The sequence below is a fragment of the Battus philenor genome, unplaced genomic scaffold (assembly GCF_028537555.1).
Source record: "Battus philenor isolate CCGP_79_NKW_IND1 unplaced genomic scaffold, ilBatPhil1.0.hap1 SCAF_3, whole genome shotgun sequence".
NCBI classification, from domain to species: Eukaryota; Metazoa; Arthropoda; class Insecta; order Lepidoptera; family Papilionidae; genus Battus; species Battus philenor.
In genome coordinates, this window is record NW_027181693.1 from 17,191,816 (window position 1) to 17,210,140 (window position 18,325).

The 18,325-nt window shown below is 33.2% G+C and overlaps 1 protein-coding gene across 1 annotated transcript in view; it reads right to left on the reverse strand.

Annotated features, from left to right (window-relative positions):
• Dscam3 (Down syndrome cell adhesion molecule 3) overlaps positions 1 to 18,325 on the reverse strand; it is a 213,434-nt gene that overhangs the window by 83,632 nt on the left and 111,477 nt on the right. The window contains 3 exon segments of the mRNA XM_068770466.1: positions 16,946 to 17,066; positions 17,350 to 17,499; positions 17,901 to 18,059. Of these exon segments, the coding sequence (XP_068626567.1) occupies positions 16,946 to 17,066; positions 17,350 to 17,499; positions 17,901 to 18,059 (430 nt within the window).

Sequence of the window (18,325 nt, forward strand, 5' to 3'; positions counted from 1 at the left end):
CAATCTGTACATTGCAGGTTTTGCGACTGATGTATACATATGCCATTGTACTTGTGCATGTATTTTGTAATTGTATTTCCTTGTATTTTATTATTTACATGAAAATAATGCCAGAAGGATTAGTTTAAAGAGAAACCAGATAAAGATGGGTTACCCTAATTTGGCAGCGGCATAGCCCTGATTCTGGAAAATAAAGAGAGAGAGATAGAAAGGGAGACACAGAGAGAGACAGAGAATGTGAGACACGCACAGAAAAATAGAGAGAGACAGAAAGTGAGAGATATGTACACAAACAGAGACACAGAGAGAGAGCCATCTAGAGTGAGAGAGGTAGAAAGTGAGAGAATATAGATATAAATAAAAATATAAAAAAATAAAATGCAGCAGTTCAGGAAAAAATTCAGCTTGATTCTAGAACGAAATCGAATCAGGAGACGAGATCCATAGACGAATGACATAGCCAAGAAACTGGTAAGCAAAAGGCTTAGTGCACTACGCGATATGTAGTTAGAACAGAAGGTTCAGAGGAGCTTCAGGTTTTTTTAACGGCCCCCGATTTCGGGACCTCCTCTGCCATGTGTTTAAAAGGGCCATTACATTTCTTCAAATAAATTTTTCAGGTTTATTAAATTTTTATTTATGTATTCTATCTTTCTTCATTTGCAAATCTTCTTTCATTCATCGTTTTTCTTTCCTTATCCACAATTCCTGATCACAATTTTACATTACGTATCACAGAAATATTTCATTTCTAGTTTTACAGTTTAAAAACCACTATCTCTTCTTTTTTTTAATTCATGTTAGGGGGTGTTAAGGTTCTGGAACTTTCAAATAGTTCTATTCTAAACCCATGAGGGAGTCCTACACCGAGAAGTTTATAACCTGAAAGAAATAAAGATATACATGATTCTCGAATAAAAATTGGGTTCTTGTAATCAAATTTTATGAAATGTATGTATTATGAAAATAAATTCAGTTTTACTCTACATGAAAATGAAATGTTTACAAGTTATGTGACCGCATTTCAAAGTTGCAGGCTGTCGTCGGTTTGGAAGTCTCTAGTTTATGTCAGTGCAGTAGTTTTAACATGCCGGTTATAAAGTTGCAAATAGCGGAAGTTGGTGAAAACTTTGCTTTACGCAGACGGTTATGTGGGGAGATGTGTAGGTGGTAAGGTGCGGTAACACTTAGAAGGGGGTACGTAAAAAGGTACAAGTTTATATTTATATTTGCAATAACTAAATCTGAATAAATATTTAGTTTAAGTTATATTTATCAGCGTGATTGTTTAAAATTGTTTTCTGTAGGTTAGATTCTAGCTTTATAAAACCTTATTACGTCTAATAGTAAATTATTTTGGTAGACATAATTGTCTTTTAGACTGTCGAAGTATTTAGATATCAACTGTTACACTGTTGTTCAAATATAAGTAAATTTTTCGAACCCAGAAACAAAGAGATCCTTATAATATTTAAGGTGACGTAACTCGAATAAATTCTTGGTCGAAGTGGCAGTGGGTGAGGCTTATTGCTCGTGCAACTGACAGCTGTTGGGGTAGAAAGGTTATCGAGAAGCGTCCAGGCGCCGGTAGACGGGTCTGGGTATGCCCCCCATTGGGTAGACTTACAACATAATAAAGGTGTTAATAATAATAGTAATAGCAGCAGTAGCAATATTCGTGTAGTAGTAGTAGTAGTAGTAGTAGCAGCAGCAGCAGCAGTAGAATCAGCTGTAGCAGCAGTAGTAGTAGCAGCAGTATTAGTAGTAGTAGTAGTAGTAGTAATTATAGTAGTAATAATAATAATAAATCACAATCATTTCTTTACAACCAATCACGTATCATTTATGTGAGGTGACGGAATTATGGGCGATAGAGAAAGGTATATATAAATACGGACGTTCCTAATTTTACTGCGCGTAATAACCTATGTAGTCAGTCGTGGCTACTACACCATATTTGGTGATGTTTTTGTACTCTCGCTAAAAAGCTTTGCACAAAGTTCAGAATACGATGCACAAGTAACATGCTAACTTCGATACTTGAAATAACTTAGTAAGTAGAACACGTAAATTGTCAGCAGGTCAGTGTTCCGATATTACATGAAAGAAAAATCTTATCTAATTTACTACTGTGATCAAAAAGTAAAATGAAATTGTCATTTCAAGCCGACGAGGATCACGTTCGAAAATCAAAGATGGATTTTCAGTTGGCTAAAAAACGCGTCAAGTCTTGATTGGTCGATGTCATACTGCATTGGTTCTTTGTGACTTTTTTGACAAAAACTCAACTATTCGTGTGATTTGTCGACGTGGAGGCTATCTTCACACGAATGAGGAGATAAAAATAATGTTGAAGGCTATATCAAAAAAGACTATTTTAAAGGTTTTGAGGAATGGAAAAAGTATAGGAAAAAGTGCGTTTTATCGAACTATCGGATTACTTTGAAGAGGATGAAATTGATTTGGAAGAATAAAAAAAGAGTTTATATTTTATTAACAAATTCACATTATAATAAGTAAGAAAAGGACTACTATATAGTTACTTCCGTTACGTAGCAGTAGTCATGCAATAAAGTATACCGCTCGCCAGCCTGCTGATAAACCTAGTCCGACTCGGTGTTTGACACTAATCGGTGTCCTGGAGATGCCCCGTGTAAGGGTGAAAACCGTGTAGAATGATTTAGCGGTGGTATTTGTGTAATTCGCATTATTTGCCGCATGCGCATTCATCAGCGGGCTGGCGGGCGGTGCATTTTATCGCACGACTACTGCTACGTAGCGGAAGTAGCTATATATTAGTCCTTTTCTTACTTAGGATGGACTTCCACAAAGTAACGCCTGAATCTATTAGATATCTCATTATTATAATAAGACAGCATTATAATAACATTCATTAGGTACTATTTCCAAATATGGAGTTAGAAAGATTAATAAAATTTGATAGGAAATGAAAAACTCAAAATCTGCTCAACAAATTCGACCATTTTTTTGACTTTATAAGATCTTTAGGAATAGTTGCATTATGTATATATAAATGAAAATACTTTTCTTCTCCCGAACAACGACCAGTTGTTAATAATAGATGTAATTAAAATCTTAAAACAAGTGTAACAAGATGTAATCACATAAAAAAGCGTGTTCCGTTCGTGTACGGCAAATGCAAAGAATGATGATTTAAAACAGTGATTCCCAAAGTGGTCTATATCGACCCCTAGGGGTCTATAATAACCTGCAAGGGGTTTACGTCAGCGAAAAAAAATTTGAGGGTCCATGAAATGAAAATGGGGGTCCACAGACTGGACATCATTAGCCGAGGGGATTTAAGATTAACCCTTACAAAATTGACGCCAAATTTGATAATTTATTATTAAAGCATCAGGTTCGTCTTTCTCACTAAAATATTGACTTATTGCTTATGTTATTTTATTTATAGTTTATTTTATGTTACGCATATTTTACATAACAGATACAAAATTTTATTTAGAGTAGTTTTAATTTAAATTCAATTAATAAATGTAATATAAAAATTAATATGTGTTTTTACTTTAAGTTTTTACCACTAAACTTCACCACAGTTAGAAATTTACAGGAAATAAATATCAGGTAAATAAGGGGTCTACCCAACATCGAAAAACATAGCAAGGGGTCTACGATACAAAAAAGTTTGGGGATCTCTGATTTAAAACGTTTACAAAAATGAAATAGGTGTATCCTGTTTCACACGTTGCTGTGTTTCGCGGGTTCGAATCCTGGGATACAATCTTACCACTCCACTTCTCACCAACAAGATTCAAGAAGATGGGCAGCAGCAACATTTCCGTAAAACCATAAAAGGATCGCCAACCCGCCTGCTAAGTAGTGATTATGTTATATCATCACCCCGTAGATATATTTGGGGAAGGCCTTGAAATAAACGACTACGAGCTTAGTCTCATGAATAGAAAATATATTGAATGTAGTTTTTATTAAGATATTAAATAAAATAATAACTCTTACATTGATTACTTTATTATTTTTTATTATTATTGGCATAAGGACTTTTCATAGATTTAAAATAGGACCAATTGGACGTGATCTGCTTCTATTGTCTATCGACGATGATCACTCCGTAAGGATGACCGAAATACAAAGCACTTGAAATTGTGCGTGACTGTACGGAATGTACAAACGCAAATCCATTATTTATTACATTAGCACTTGGTGCTGACATCTGCACAGTCACCCTGAGGACTGATAAATGATCCTAAGAGATCCGGGATTAAGACTGGTGGGCTGGCAGTTGACGATGTAATTCTGACGCGTTCAATTGACGTAGACATTAGAATCTTATTTTATTTTAGAAACTGCTCTTAATTAATCTCATCATTGTTTTATTTACTTTTAAACACACAGATAACTTGAACTTAATAGATGTTGTTGCTATTTAGTAGTGTTGATCTAGTGCAGTGTTCCCCAAACTTATTTGTGTCGTAGACCCCTTGATATGTTTTTCCGTGTTGGGTAGACCTTCTACTTACCTGATATTAATTTCCTGTAAATTTCTAACCGTAGTGAAGTTTAATGTTAAAAACTTAAAGTAAAAACACATGTTAATTTATACATTTATTAATTGAATTTAAATTAAAACTACTCAAAATAAAATTTTGTATCTGTAATTTAAAATATACGTAACATTAAATAGAACACGAGACTGCGACTCTTAGGTTTTTACAAGTTCAAAATGTATTGCGACCACAAAGCGAATACCGACATCCTACAACTTACACAATTTTATAAACATATATAATAATTTTTTAACTTCATAGGTAATTTTATAAATAATGTAAATGTTTTGATATTATAAGAAAGTATGATGTAAGTAAATAGGTACATCAGTGTATGTGTTGAGATTCACTATCGTGAACCCCCATTTTCATTTCATGGACTCCCAAATTTTTTTCGTTGACGTAGACCCCTTGCAGGTTGTCATAGACCCCTAGGGGTCGATATAGACCACTTTGGGAATCACTGGTCTAGTGATAGTTGACTGAGATTCGCGAACGTAGGTTATGGGTTCTATTCCCATGTTAGAATCTTATATGATTGACAGTTTGTGCATTAATTATATAGGATTGCCCAAGCTCACAAATAAGTTTCCAGAGCATCAGCAGCGGCTACAGTGGACCATAGTATCAAGCTGCAATTGCCAACTTGCTAAGTGTGGCGATTATTGTATATTCTTTAATAGATGTCTTTGGGAAAGGCCTATGCCCAGCAGTGGGTGTCTATTGACTGAAACGACGCTATTAACTATTCAAGTAAACAATGCATACTATATCAATATATGTAACTAACATTGTATTGTAATCATTTATGTCTATCGCGCTTAATGTTTAAACTAATTTAAGTTATGAAAACACAAAAAACTAAAAACAAAAAAAATACTTCAGTAATAAAAAGTAGACACATATGTGAAAACATCTCTTAATTGTTCCAAACGGAACTTGTATACGTATGTGTGAGTATGTATGTAGGTTTAGGGTATGGTTGAAAACGGAATACCATGGGGCCACGGAAGAGCTGATCTTCATAGACCGTAGGCCCGTGGTGTTTAGGTCACAATCCACAATCGTGTCATATTATATATATATATATATATACATATATATATATATATACATATATTGTGTTTTGTGACGCCCATTTATAAACTATAATATATTTAACACATTTCCTGCTTTCGAAATACATAAAAACAATTACCAGGAACCAACATTTTAAGTTGACTTTGTGAAAAATGCCAGAGTTATTATGACTACCACGAAATGAAGGAGATGCACGCTCGGATACGAGTGGAAGGCGCTTTTACTATGGCCCCGGATCACTCGGATGCAAGTGATGAGCACGAAATGTGTGATGATGAAACGATAGATCTAGTAGTCGATAGCCTCGCACTATTGTTTTTCTTTAAGATTCACTTTTTACTTGTAGTTAAATATGTTATGAAAAATATTATGGCGGATCACATTAAATAATTTATTATGAATGTATTTTCAAGCATTTAATAGTTACTTCCACTCAAAACAAAAAACAAGCAAAAGATATTTGCGCAAATTTATTTCTTACGCTAAAATTTCACATTTTCCTCAACCCAAAATTAAGAAAATGTATTCCGTGCACATGTTACACTATATCAAATATGCGTGTGTGCAAATTATGAAGGTTGTTTGTAAAGGTTTCGGGGGTTTAAACACCTTATAAAGGTGTCCCTGTAAACGTGTAGACCTCTGCAAATTGCAACCGGAGGTGATTCCGTAAAAGGATATTACATATTTTTTTTGGAAAAGATGTAATATATTTATAGCATATAAACTTCGTATTGCTAGCCACTACAACCACGTTATGTAAAATTATAAATTCTAACGCGATTCGAAATTTGAATTCGAACGCCATCAGTATGTGGTCGCTGCAATTGCATTTTGAAAGTAAATTAACGGAAAAGGATTATTATTAAATAAACGAATATTTAAATGACAAGAATCCTTGGCAGTGATGTCGCCTGATTATTTTAATTTAATTTAGGCTACATCTGATAAAGTTATATATATAAATAAGTACCACTTTAAATTTATAATTCTACATAACGTGGCTGTACGTTATGTAGAATTATAAATTCTAACTTGATTCGAAATTTGAATTCGGATGCCATCAGTATGTGGTCGCTGCAATTACATTTTAAAAGTAAATTGACCGAAAAGGATTATTATTAAATAAACAAATATTTATATAACAAGAATTCTTGGCAGTGATATCGCTTGATTATTTTGATTTCATTTAGGCTACATCTGATAAAGTTATATACATAAATCAGTGTTGTTAAACTTTAAAAGCTGTATTGTTGTGGAGTTTCTTCCTGCTTCTTCTACACAACTAAAACACCTTTCAAAGCAGAGTAGAGTCATAAATAAAATATGTCAAAAAATAAGTTGACGATCAATAAGAGTTCTGTTAAAAGTTCCAATGTTGAATAAATTAATTTTACTTTATCTTTATCTTGCTTACTTTAATCACATTGTTCACACACACGTTGTTTATGTTGAAATAGATGCTGTTAGTCCGTGGGCTTTACAGCTTCGTCGCCACTGAGTTCACAGAACGGAACCGTGAACTTTTACAAATATTCTGGGCATCCGCATTTAACACCTTGTGAAGCAGAGTACTTTTAAAAATAAGTTGACGATCAATAAGAGTTATATTAAAAGTTCCAATGCTGAATAAATGGATTTGATTATTATCTTTATACTTCTCTGTATGTTCATATTGTGTGTATATTAAAATAGAAAAGTTTTCAATTATCACATAAAATTATTGTCATGTTTAGTCTGAAAATGTTTGATGATCTGTGAGCAAAGAACAAATATGAAGGTTATTTATTAATAAATAGATAAATACACTCGGATAAAATTGTTTTAGTTATTCGACATGGACAGTCATTATTGTCGGTGGCAAAAACCGACAAGGATGTCGGCAGTGTGGACGTTAGAGATGGCGGTTTCGTGTCACGTTATGTACAAAAACAGTCGCTCCGGCACGTGTCTAATTTGTCCCGTATTCACTGTCTTCCACACGTTTTTTGTTCGAGCGTTTGACCCAAAACGCAGTACGTTTATACATAAAAGAAATTCAACAAATTAGTATTTTCATAAAAATATAACGTGAGATGCTTTCTCAACATCTCTAGTATGATTTTGTTAAATTTAATAACGCCACAATTTGGGCAAATCTTCTTATATATTACATATACATATTTATTATATATTAATATTTATACACAACTTTACGACGTTTGTATAGATCCCAACACTACGTTAATTCAAACGATAATCCACAACTAACAACTGTAGTGCATGGTTATTTACAAAAAAAACACACACACGCACTCTTCCACATACACGCACGCATACTTACGCATATATATATATATATATATATATATATATATATATATATATATATATATATATCTATTGTGAAGACTGGTCAAATATCTGACACAAAAGAAGCCGCCGCGAACAAAGAACGAATCCCGTAAACGAACCAGTCGGGGCTGACGGCGCGACATCCAGTTAGGTGCAGGTGGGTTAATAAAGCCAATAGAGTATAGTCAGTATAATTTATACGTAAGTAATCTGCGTACGAAAATGACGTAAGAGACAAGCTTTAAATACAATGCTATAAAGACCTGGTAAGTAATTTATCCAAATGTCGACGGTTAGCAGTAGGCCTACGCGCAATATATATATATATATATATATATATATATATATATATATATATATTTCGAATTAGAAAAGAGGATATCTGCAGAATTGCTAATTCGTTTGAGCGGGCCATACCGCCGTGCCCGATGAGTGTTGGGCGAATGGCGACCACGAATTGTTAGACGCGACGTGACCAGGTCCCCCTTAAGGTAAACCGATGATTGACGTCGCGGGAAATCAATGATATCGAGGTGATGATGGCTCTTGAATTTTTTTAATGATTATTAATTTTGTTATCTTAGAAATGTCGTAGTAAAACTACATCTAATGTTTTCAATAGTAATACATTTAATAGTAATTTCCTGACATTATATAAACACATTGCTTTAAAATTTAACCTAGAAGTATAAGAGTGAGACGGAAACCCACTCGCTAATGTATCACATTAAAGGGTGGTAAAGACTTCCCTAGGGCTCAGTAACCTCGTAGGGTAAAGTTGTACCGCGTATAGAAGGTAAAATGTCTTGCCATAAATAGTTCGCAAATGTACTTAATTAAAATAGTAATAAACATAAATATATATGACAAGCACCTTATAATAAGTAGATCAGGGAAATTCATTGCAACATTATAATGCTGTGATGAAACTTTAAACAGTGGTAGCCAAGCGATGAGGCCTGAAATTTGCGATCATATCTCTCAGGTTTGATTCCCGGTATTTAGGTTTATTTAGGTAGTAGCAGTAGTAGTAGTAGTAGTAGGGAGTCTACCCATCACGGAAAAACATGGCAAGGGGTCTACGACACAAAAAAGTTTGGGGAACTCTTAAATGAACGGCTTAAATGGTTTTCGCTGTGAATGATCTATATTATTTATTATTTTACAGCATTAACACCTGTAACTAAACACCTTATATAGTAATAGTAGCAGATTTAAAAAAAGAATGATAAAAAAAAGAAAAAAAAGACTAACGTATCATACTGATAAAGATAACGTAAACTATTAAATCATATACTGAATATCTTGTTAACATTCCCATTGACCTATTAAGAAGTAAAAATAAAAAAAGAGGAAAACCCATCAACACATTGAAATATAAAATGTAAATCCCCTTTAGCGACAGCGAAGAAATATCTACCGTATGTTAATATCAATAGAGTATATAATGGGAGAGCTGAATTAAAGAGGCAAAGGAAACGACCCCGTAAGTCCTTTACGTTTTACACTCACGCCTGGCGACATAATCAAGTGATAGAAAACGTAACACCGCTTTTGTGGTCACCCTATTCCGTGGAAATCGTATTTAATTTTTATTAAAAAATACTTTTTATTTTCAGTTAGCTTTTATGAAAAATAAATATATGATTTACGAGAGACGCTACTAAACGAATGCTACTAAACTACGAAGAAACGCGTGGATAAATGTAAATAATCAACATAGCTTGTAAATTAGTAAGTTGTAATGACAATTCAACATAGTTTAGGTTGCAGGAAGTCGCGTCTTGGTTGCGATATGCGATTGCGATTGGATGAGGCCTATACCTTGCAGTGGGCGTCCTTCAACTGAACAGAAGAATTTAATGGAATCAGGCGTTACCTCGCGGAAGTCCATCCTAAGTAAGAAAAGGACCAATATTTAGCCACTTCCGAACATGCAGTGGCAGTCGTGCAATGAAATGCACCGCCTGCCAGCCCGCTGATAAATGCGTATGCGGCAAACAATGCGAATTACACAACCGCCACCGCCAAATTACTCAACACGTGTTTCACCCCTCCACAAGGCATCTTCAGGAGTTTACACAGAACGAAGAAAAAGAAAAGAAAGAAGATGAATGCCAATTGGAATGTCATATAGTACACTAAACAGAAGGTCGCTGAGGATTATGGTTTTAAAGTGGAAACCATAGACTGGTAATCCTAGCGCATGAAGTCCATCAACAAGAACAGATGAATTTGTTAATTTCGTTAGAAGATGCAAGGCAGGATATTTCCTAGATTCTATTAGTTCTAGAACTAGCCTTAAGGCTGTGCTATTGAATTTGTAAATTAATTGAATTAAGAATAAATAAATTGTTAAACAAACGATGACAATAATAAACGTAAAAATTGTAGAACTCTAGAAGGAAGGATAAGGAAGTGAGGCGATGAATGAATAGAAATAAAAGATATTGTAAAGAAAATTAGAGGAAAGAATAAAAGACATTGAGAAATATAAAAAATAAGTATGGAAATTAATTAAAACGATTTTTTAATGTAAATAAAGATGCTGTTCAGCCATGAAAAAGAAACCTTAAGCCTTTATCAAAACAGCGAACGTCATACCACTGAAATTATGATGAATATAGAAACGTGTGATGGTTTTGATGTGATCACAAAAAATTGCAACTAAGTTATTCATGTAGGCTCTTTTCGAATCAGGTTGCGTTTGAAACCCAAGTACCTTTATTTATAATTGAAGACTATCATTATGAAAAAGTTTAATTTAATTAAAGTATCTATCAAAATATAAAAACTTTTCTAAAAATCTTTAGACTCTTGGTGTTATTTGTATACATGGCCACTATAAAAAAATGTAGAAAAAATGTTTATACAGAGATGTTAAAAATCGGACATACTGCAATTGTATTATTAAGATGAAAATTGACTTTTATATACGTTTAATAATAATTTATTGGTTAAAAGAGAAATACTTGCCTTAATAATAAAAAAAAAGTATTTTTATGTCAATAAAAAAAATTAATGTTGGTTGAAGCCAATTACTAAATTTAAACACAACGTTGATTTTCCCTTTGAAGTATACAAATTTATTGTAGAGTCTATTGGGCAATTATTATACAAGTTATTTTATTTATGATTCACTGAGTCTTTCGTTTCAATATAGTCAATGTTAAACAATAAATATTTGTAATTAAAATTTTGTTTTTCTTAAGGGATATGAAGTTTGAAGAAACCTACCAAACATTTTTTTCTACATTTTTTTATAGTGGCCATGTATACGTACAAAGAACACCAAGAAGGTTCTAAAGATTTTTAGAAAAGGTTTTATACATCGATATATACTCTAATTAAAATAAGCTTTTTTATATTGATATTCTTTAACTTTAAATAAAGGTACTCGGGTTACAAACGCAACCTGATTCGAAAAAGCCTACATGAAAAACTTAGTCGCATTTTTTTGTGATCACATCAAAACTATCACACGTTTCGATATTCATCACAATTTCAGTGGTATGACGTTAGCTGTTTTTGTTAATGGAATTTGTATTGTTTTTTATATAGCTAAAAAGAAAGGTTTAAAATAGCACTGATAAATTTTCCATTATTAAGATTACGAAGTGAAAAAGGGCAAATGTTTTGTTTAGGCTTTCATGGCTATTAATAAAGGCGAATTTTGTTAATTACGAAAATTTCTATCCCAGATCGAGCTGCCTCCCATTCGCTTACTTAAACTTCTGAGTAATAATGAATCAAGATTAATTATTTTCAAAGGCACCTTAAAACTAATTCATTAAATGTTAGAACATCTTGTTTGAATAACTTTGAATAATAAATTAATTAATCATGTTTAATTCACTTTGTTTTTATTTCTAATCTTGATTCTTAAGAAGTAGAAAAAAAAATATCTATTTTAAGAAATTTCTCAGAGCAGTTTCATTTCAGAATTTTCAAATTCAAATCGAAATTTCTTTATACAAGTATACATTTGAATTGTAAGTTAGTTACCACAAGTTAGAAATGCTGATCTCAAATAATATGTCAATGTAACATATTTCAAAGTGATCACTTAGAAGACTTTACAAATTGATAATTGGAAAATGTTGTAAAAGTTTTAAAGTTTTTACTGCCTGTTTCGAATCATCTTGTATATCATAAATATTAATATATTAGTAAATATAGTTATTAATATATACTAAACTTTATTTATTCAATATACCATATGAATTGTTGGGATTTTTTTTCGTTTAAAGTAATTTGGTTGACATACTAGATGTAAATAGAAAAATAAATTTGACTTCCGAACATATGTTATGAAAAATAACCTACTATGTAATGAAGTCGTCGTTTCAGCCCATAGATACCTACTTCAAGGTACATGCTTCCTTCAAAAGATATCTATGGGGGATATAGTATAATCTCCACCCTTGGTAGGTTGGCGATCGCATTGGTATTATGGTGCACAGAACAGGCTGTTGGCCATCCTCTGAACTTTAACTTAATTATATAGCATCGTATACTGGGAATCAAAGCGACCTACGATCGCAAATCTCTGTTTTATGTAGCAAAAAATGCTCTCTTGTAAAATCGCAATTTCTTTTGGATATCTGAATCTATATTGCTGCGATTGAAATTTCATTTACCGGAGTATGGGTACAAAATAAAGAGAAAGCGTATAGCTGAACTATGGCAACGGAAAAACATTGGATTTTCAATTACGAACTTGTTATTTTAACGAAGGCGGTAAAAGGGGGTTCCCCTCGCTACATCGTTTGTTTAGGTTTTGGACGGCGCGTACAGACGGCAGCAAAAATCGATCATCAATGTTATTATACCTTCCTAGTATATTTTTCTTGACGTCTCTAAGTTTTCATTATAAATTATTCAAAGTGTTAAAATAGAGTGCGAGATATTTTAATTTACACCTAATCATCTCGTATAAACAAAGTTTTTCCTACAGACTTGTACTGACAGCTACTAATTTTACATCTCAAAAACTTTCAGTGTGATAAATTTACACAGGATGATTTTTTTTAATGAGGCCTCCGCTATTGAGAGTCCTTCCACCCTGTCCTTCTACTCCCATTTTGTTTTGTACAGGGTTTTTTGTTTTTTAACAATTTTTCGCATGATTTTTTTTTATTTTCTTCTGATGATTGCAGGTGTAAACATGTCTTTGAAGCTTTTATATTTATAAATAATTAGCTTTCATAAGTTTGCGCTATCTGTTCGGTAAGATAAGGATTCTATATCAGTTTCGCTGTCGGGGGTAAAAGTAGGGTCAGGAAGTTTCGCTTTAGAGTTGTGACAGTCAACATCATATTATATATCTATAAGGTCACGTCTTTAAAATGGTGTATAAATCGTTTACATTTATTTCATGATTAGACAAAATCTATTACGGTATTGCATGTAAAAAATTAAGTCTTTGATAAATTTTAAATATTCATTCGTTATTGTTCTGCTGTCGGTACAAAGCGATAAGAAATGGACGAGCTCGTAATAGTTAATGAGCTCGTTGCAGCGAGCAATGGTGGGGTACGGTGCGCAAAAACAGCGTCCACTTGACGATCTTTCATTTGTAACGTTTTGTTGTGGGCATGTTTTTTCGCTATTGCATTCACATTATTTTTTCTTTTAATTATAACCTCTTTTTGCAGACGCTACCAGTGAACTTTGCGATATGTATCGTCCAAATTATCGTTAACAAATGATAAATATGCCTTTAATTTGGCTTGGAGAAAGTGATTTTTGATAAGAACTTTATCTCTTGGCTGTTTTCACTATAAAAGTATTAGCAAAACTTTGTACGGGCGGAGAGTATTTTAACCGCGTATGTGTACTTCTGTATAAATTAAAAAGTCCCATCTGTGTGGCAAAACATGTGGCAAATTAAAGAATTTTTATAGCATTTTTGGTAGTCAAAAACATATTGGCCTAGTTTTTACATAAGTAAAGCATGTTTTCGTGTATATATATAAATATTCGTAATTTCAGCTCAAAGATACTCATTGCGTTGCACAGGCCTCCCCCTGAGACATCTATGGGTGATCGCAGTGTGGTTTTATTCTATGCAGAGAATGCTGCTGACCATCCCCTGGAATTTAGTTTGAATTTAGTTGAGCAGTGTCAACCCTTTATCATTGCCTAAAGTATAGTTTATATCACAAATACCAGCCTTTCACCGAAAAGTAACGTCATCAATATTATGATTATTATTTCTCCCTAAAGTCTTCAGCTGCTCAACCGGTTTGAAGCGGTCTGTGTTCGAATAATTCGATGACCAAGGTCGATTGTCCATCTTGTTGGTGTACATTCTACGCTGCGCTTACTGATCCGTGGTCTCCACTTCAGAACCTTAAGGCTCTATCAGCTATCTATTCTTCATACTATGGTAACCTCACCACAAGACAATCTAATAAACTTTTTGTCGAATTCGAGTGCCGGTCTGGTGTTTAAATCAGGGAGGAGACAATAGCTTCCCTGATAGGCAGAAAGGAAACTAGGGAAGAATTCCTCTCATGCTACAAGAAAATAATTAAAAAAGTTATACAAAAAAATAAAAATTTAAATAGACAATAAGAAAAAAGGTGATATAATGTAACTCAAATGTGATATAAAGTGTGATAAAAATGTAAATGAAAGAAAAAAGATAAAATGTAACAAGTAATGAGGGAGGAATGAAAGGACACAGAGCAAAAGCGAAAGAAAGCAGAATTGTGGCATAAAAGAATAGAATGAAAGATTATGTGAAGAATGAAAGTAGAGAATGAAAATAAAAAAATATGTGAAAAAAATTAAATTGCCAATAAAGACCCTGTCCCACCTAAGATAGGGGTACGAGAGGCCCCCAATAGCGGGGGCCATAAAAAAAATCAACTTTTTGTCTCTCTATAACCAATGAGAAAGGATGGAACGAAGATCGAAGAGGAATCTTCCCACTGCTGGAACAAAGGTTCCTTGGGCCGGGTACGGTGCTTCGTGCTGGCAACACGCGAAGCAGGTTAAATGAAGCCTCCTTGGATTTCATTACTGTTTACCAACCACACTCCACTTGTATGCAACCAAATATGACATAATCCTATCAATGACTAGGATGGTCATACTAAAAATCAACTGAAAATCAGTTGATTTTTAGTTTCTTTGTATATTAAAACATTTTCAGAAATAAAAATAAAATTGCAAATAGACTTTCACCGTTGCTTAATATTGTCTTTCAAGATACATAAATTAAAATTTGGTTTAACTAACACATATAGCGTAATTGATATAAGTATAAAATCTTTAAACAGTGATTTCATAAAAGAATTGTAATTTAAGTGCGATATATATAGTAAGAAAATAAATAAGAAGGAATAAATAAATTGTTAAAAAAAATTGTATTAATAATATAATTCTGGACGGAAGGCGAAGGAAATGGAGGTATGGAAAGAAATTAAAGATATTTTGAAGGAAATTAGAGGAAATAATGAAATACATTGAACGAAAGATGAGAGCAGAAATTAATTAGAATTATTTGAAAAGATTATAATGTAAATAAAGACCCTTTCCATCCATGATAAAGGTTGAATCACGTGACTCTTTCGGCAAAACATCTCATGTAAAGGTTTTTTTGGCATCTATATTGATTTACCACGATATGGACGTTTAAAAAGAGAACAAGCTTTATCATTTTAAACTTCAATAATAAATCCGTTGCGTGTTATCAAAACATGCTACGCATTCGCCACCGGAACATAATACATTATTCATAAAATGCATCAACGTTTTCTCTTTTACCAAATAGGGTAGTATAATAAAAAGTTTTTTTAAAGACAATACAAAATTGAAAATAGAACACTGGCTTGCTATCTTTTTTAAACGTGAGACCAATATTCCTCTTTTAAAATTCTTATTATATAATATTTATTGTAGAATTAAATATAATTAATTATTTAAACTATTTTACTATGCAGCATAAATTTATTTTTAGTTGTATAGTAATAAAAGCATAAAAACATAGTTAATATAGATTAGTGAACAACTTCATGTAGTGAATTGTTATATTATAAAAAATCTTAAAGTTGTAGTTGTTTCTTAAAGTTGCTACTTAATATAATTTCGTCGTCGTCGTTTCAACTTATAGAAATCATTAAATGGCATAGGCCTCACCCAAAGACATCTATCGGGGATATATAGGTTAGCATATATATATAGCATATAGGTTAGGTTAGTGGCAATTCTATATAATTGATACACAAAGAGTGGAATTGAACCCGTGATCTATGATTGCAACTCTGTCTTCTACCGCTGGGTTGACGAATAGATTTTAATAAAATATTATTTAATTGCCATTATTTAAAATCTAATATGAAAAATAGTAACAGACACATGATATATACAAGATATAAATATTAACTCGTAACATTTAAATTAAGACTTCGAATGTTAACAAATCCTTCATGGGTCTGAGTGTAGGCATATGTAATAAAAACAAGAGAGATATCCTCCCAAGAGATATCCTAGATTTTAATGTACTCAATAAAAATTGTTGAATTTCAATTAAAATAGAAACTGATGAGTTTCCAGCTGACTCATCTAAACAGATCATTATAATGTTAAAACAAATAAAGATTCAAAATTGCATATATATACTTACTTGCATAAAGATATTTTTAATTTTTGTAATAAAGTTTTAGTGGCAATGTGTCCTGCGTGTATTATATTACTACCATCTCAGAGATGTATAAATAAAAAAAATATTCGTAATAACAACAGGAAGATAAATCTTTAATAGACATATTAAATAATATAGAACCAAAATCATATTCTTTAAAATCTTAACAAAAATCTCTTCCTTGTGATTGTTGTTTGACTACAAATGTAAATACACCTTTTGGTACCAATTCGAAAATATATGCCAACGAGTTGTATATCGCATACGACTAACAAGCAATTGTTTATATTTAAGTTCATCTTTTAAAAATATTCTAATGAAAAATTCCACTTACCTTATAGTTGCAGGTGGATTGGCGTGAACCAGACATGGTAGTACCACATCGCCACCACGTCGCACGCTCGACTCCCATGTTCCGTGGAAGATGGAGCGCGGGGCTGAAGCCACGCTCATTGCTAATAAAGATAAAGATGAAATTCATTTATTCAAAATTGGAACTTTTAACATAACAGAAGACTGTTATTCATCGTCAATTATAATTTTTTTAATCTATTTTATTCATGACTCTATTCTTCTTCGCATGGTGTTATAGCTATGGTGAAGAAGCAGGAAGAAATTCCACAACAAAACATATATACACTTTATCAAATATAGCTCTAATGAAATGTTTTGCAGTGGGCGTCCATCGGCTGAAATGAAGAAGAATGTATGAAGAAGAATGTATGAAGAAGTACTTACGAGCAACATCGATGTTAACCGGAGTGCTTCTCGGACGCTCGCCTGTTAAGGAGTCCAGTACGGAGCAGGAGTACTGAGCTCTAGAGTCGTCCACTCGCACAGACCTCACCACAAGTCTCCAACCTTCGTCCACCAGGAGTGTTGGCCCAGCTAAAGGAATAAAAAGTTTTAGATGATCTTCTATTCTAATCTAGTCACTTTAAGTCAAACAAAAAGCTTTAATGATCATGAACGGCGAAGAAAAAGTTAGAAAAGGACCAATATTTAGTCACTTCCGCACATGCAGAGGTAGTCGTGCAACAAAGTGCACCGCTCGCCAGCCCGCTGACAAATGCGCATGCGGCAAACAATGCGAACTACACAACTGTTACCGTCAAATCACTCAACGCGTTTTTCACCCCTCCACGGGGCTCTTCAGGAGTTATGTTACACCGATTAGTGCCTGATTCCATTAAATATAGAAAAAGTTTTTATTTTCTTCATATTTCCCGGCTATGTAACCAAGTCAGTGAACATATAAAACCTGGTGAAATAAAACATTAGTGACTTACATAAATGATCGCCTGGCGCCAGCACAGCGTCATCTCTGTACCACGCGGCAACAGAAGCGTGTTCTCGAAGAGCTGAGGGTGCCACGCAGGTGAGCAGAGCTGGTCCTCCGACCTCCGCTGACGTCGAGGTTACGTGGACTTGCCAATCCTGCCATACCACTGTCGACAAATAACACTCATGAGTTACCATACTATCCTTGTCTTTGAGGTATAATACCATCCTACGGCATTCTCCCTGTGTTAAATGAAAAGGCTTTTAGAGGATAGCGAAATCATCATCACCGTCTTATCCATTCGTCTTCTACATAAAAAAAATATCTTAGTTAAGTTAGAGGCACAAAGTTTGTTTCAACATTAAAGTTACAAACATGTCAAATAACCTGAAATTTATTTAAATGTCTTACACTATTTTTTTATGGCCTCCA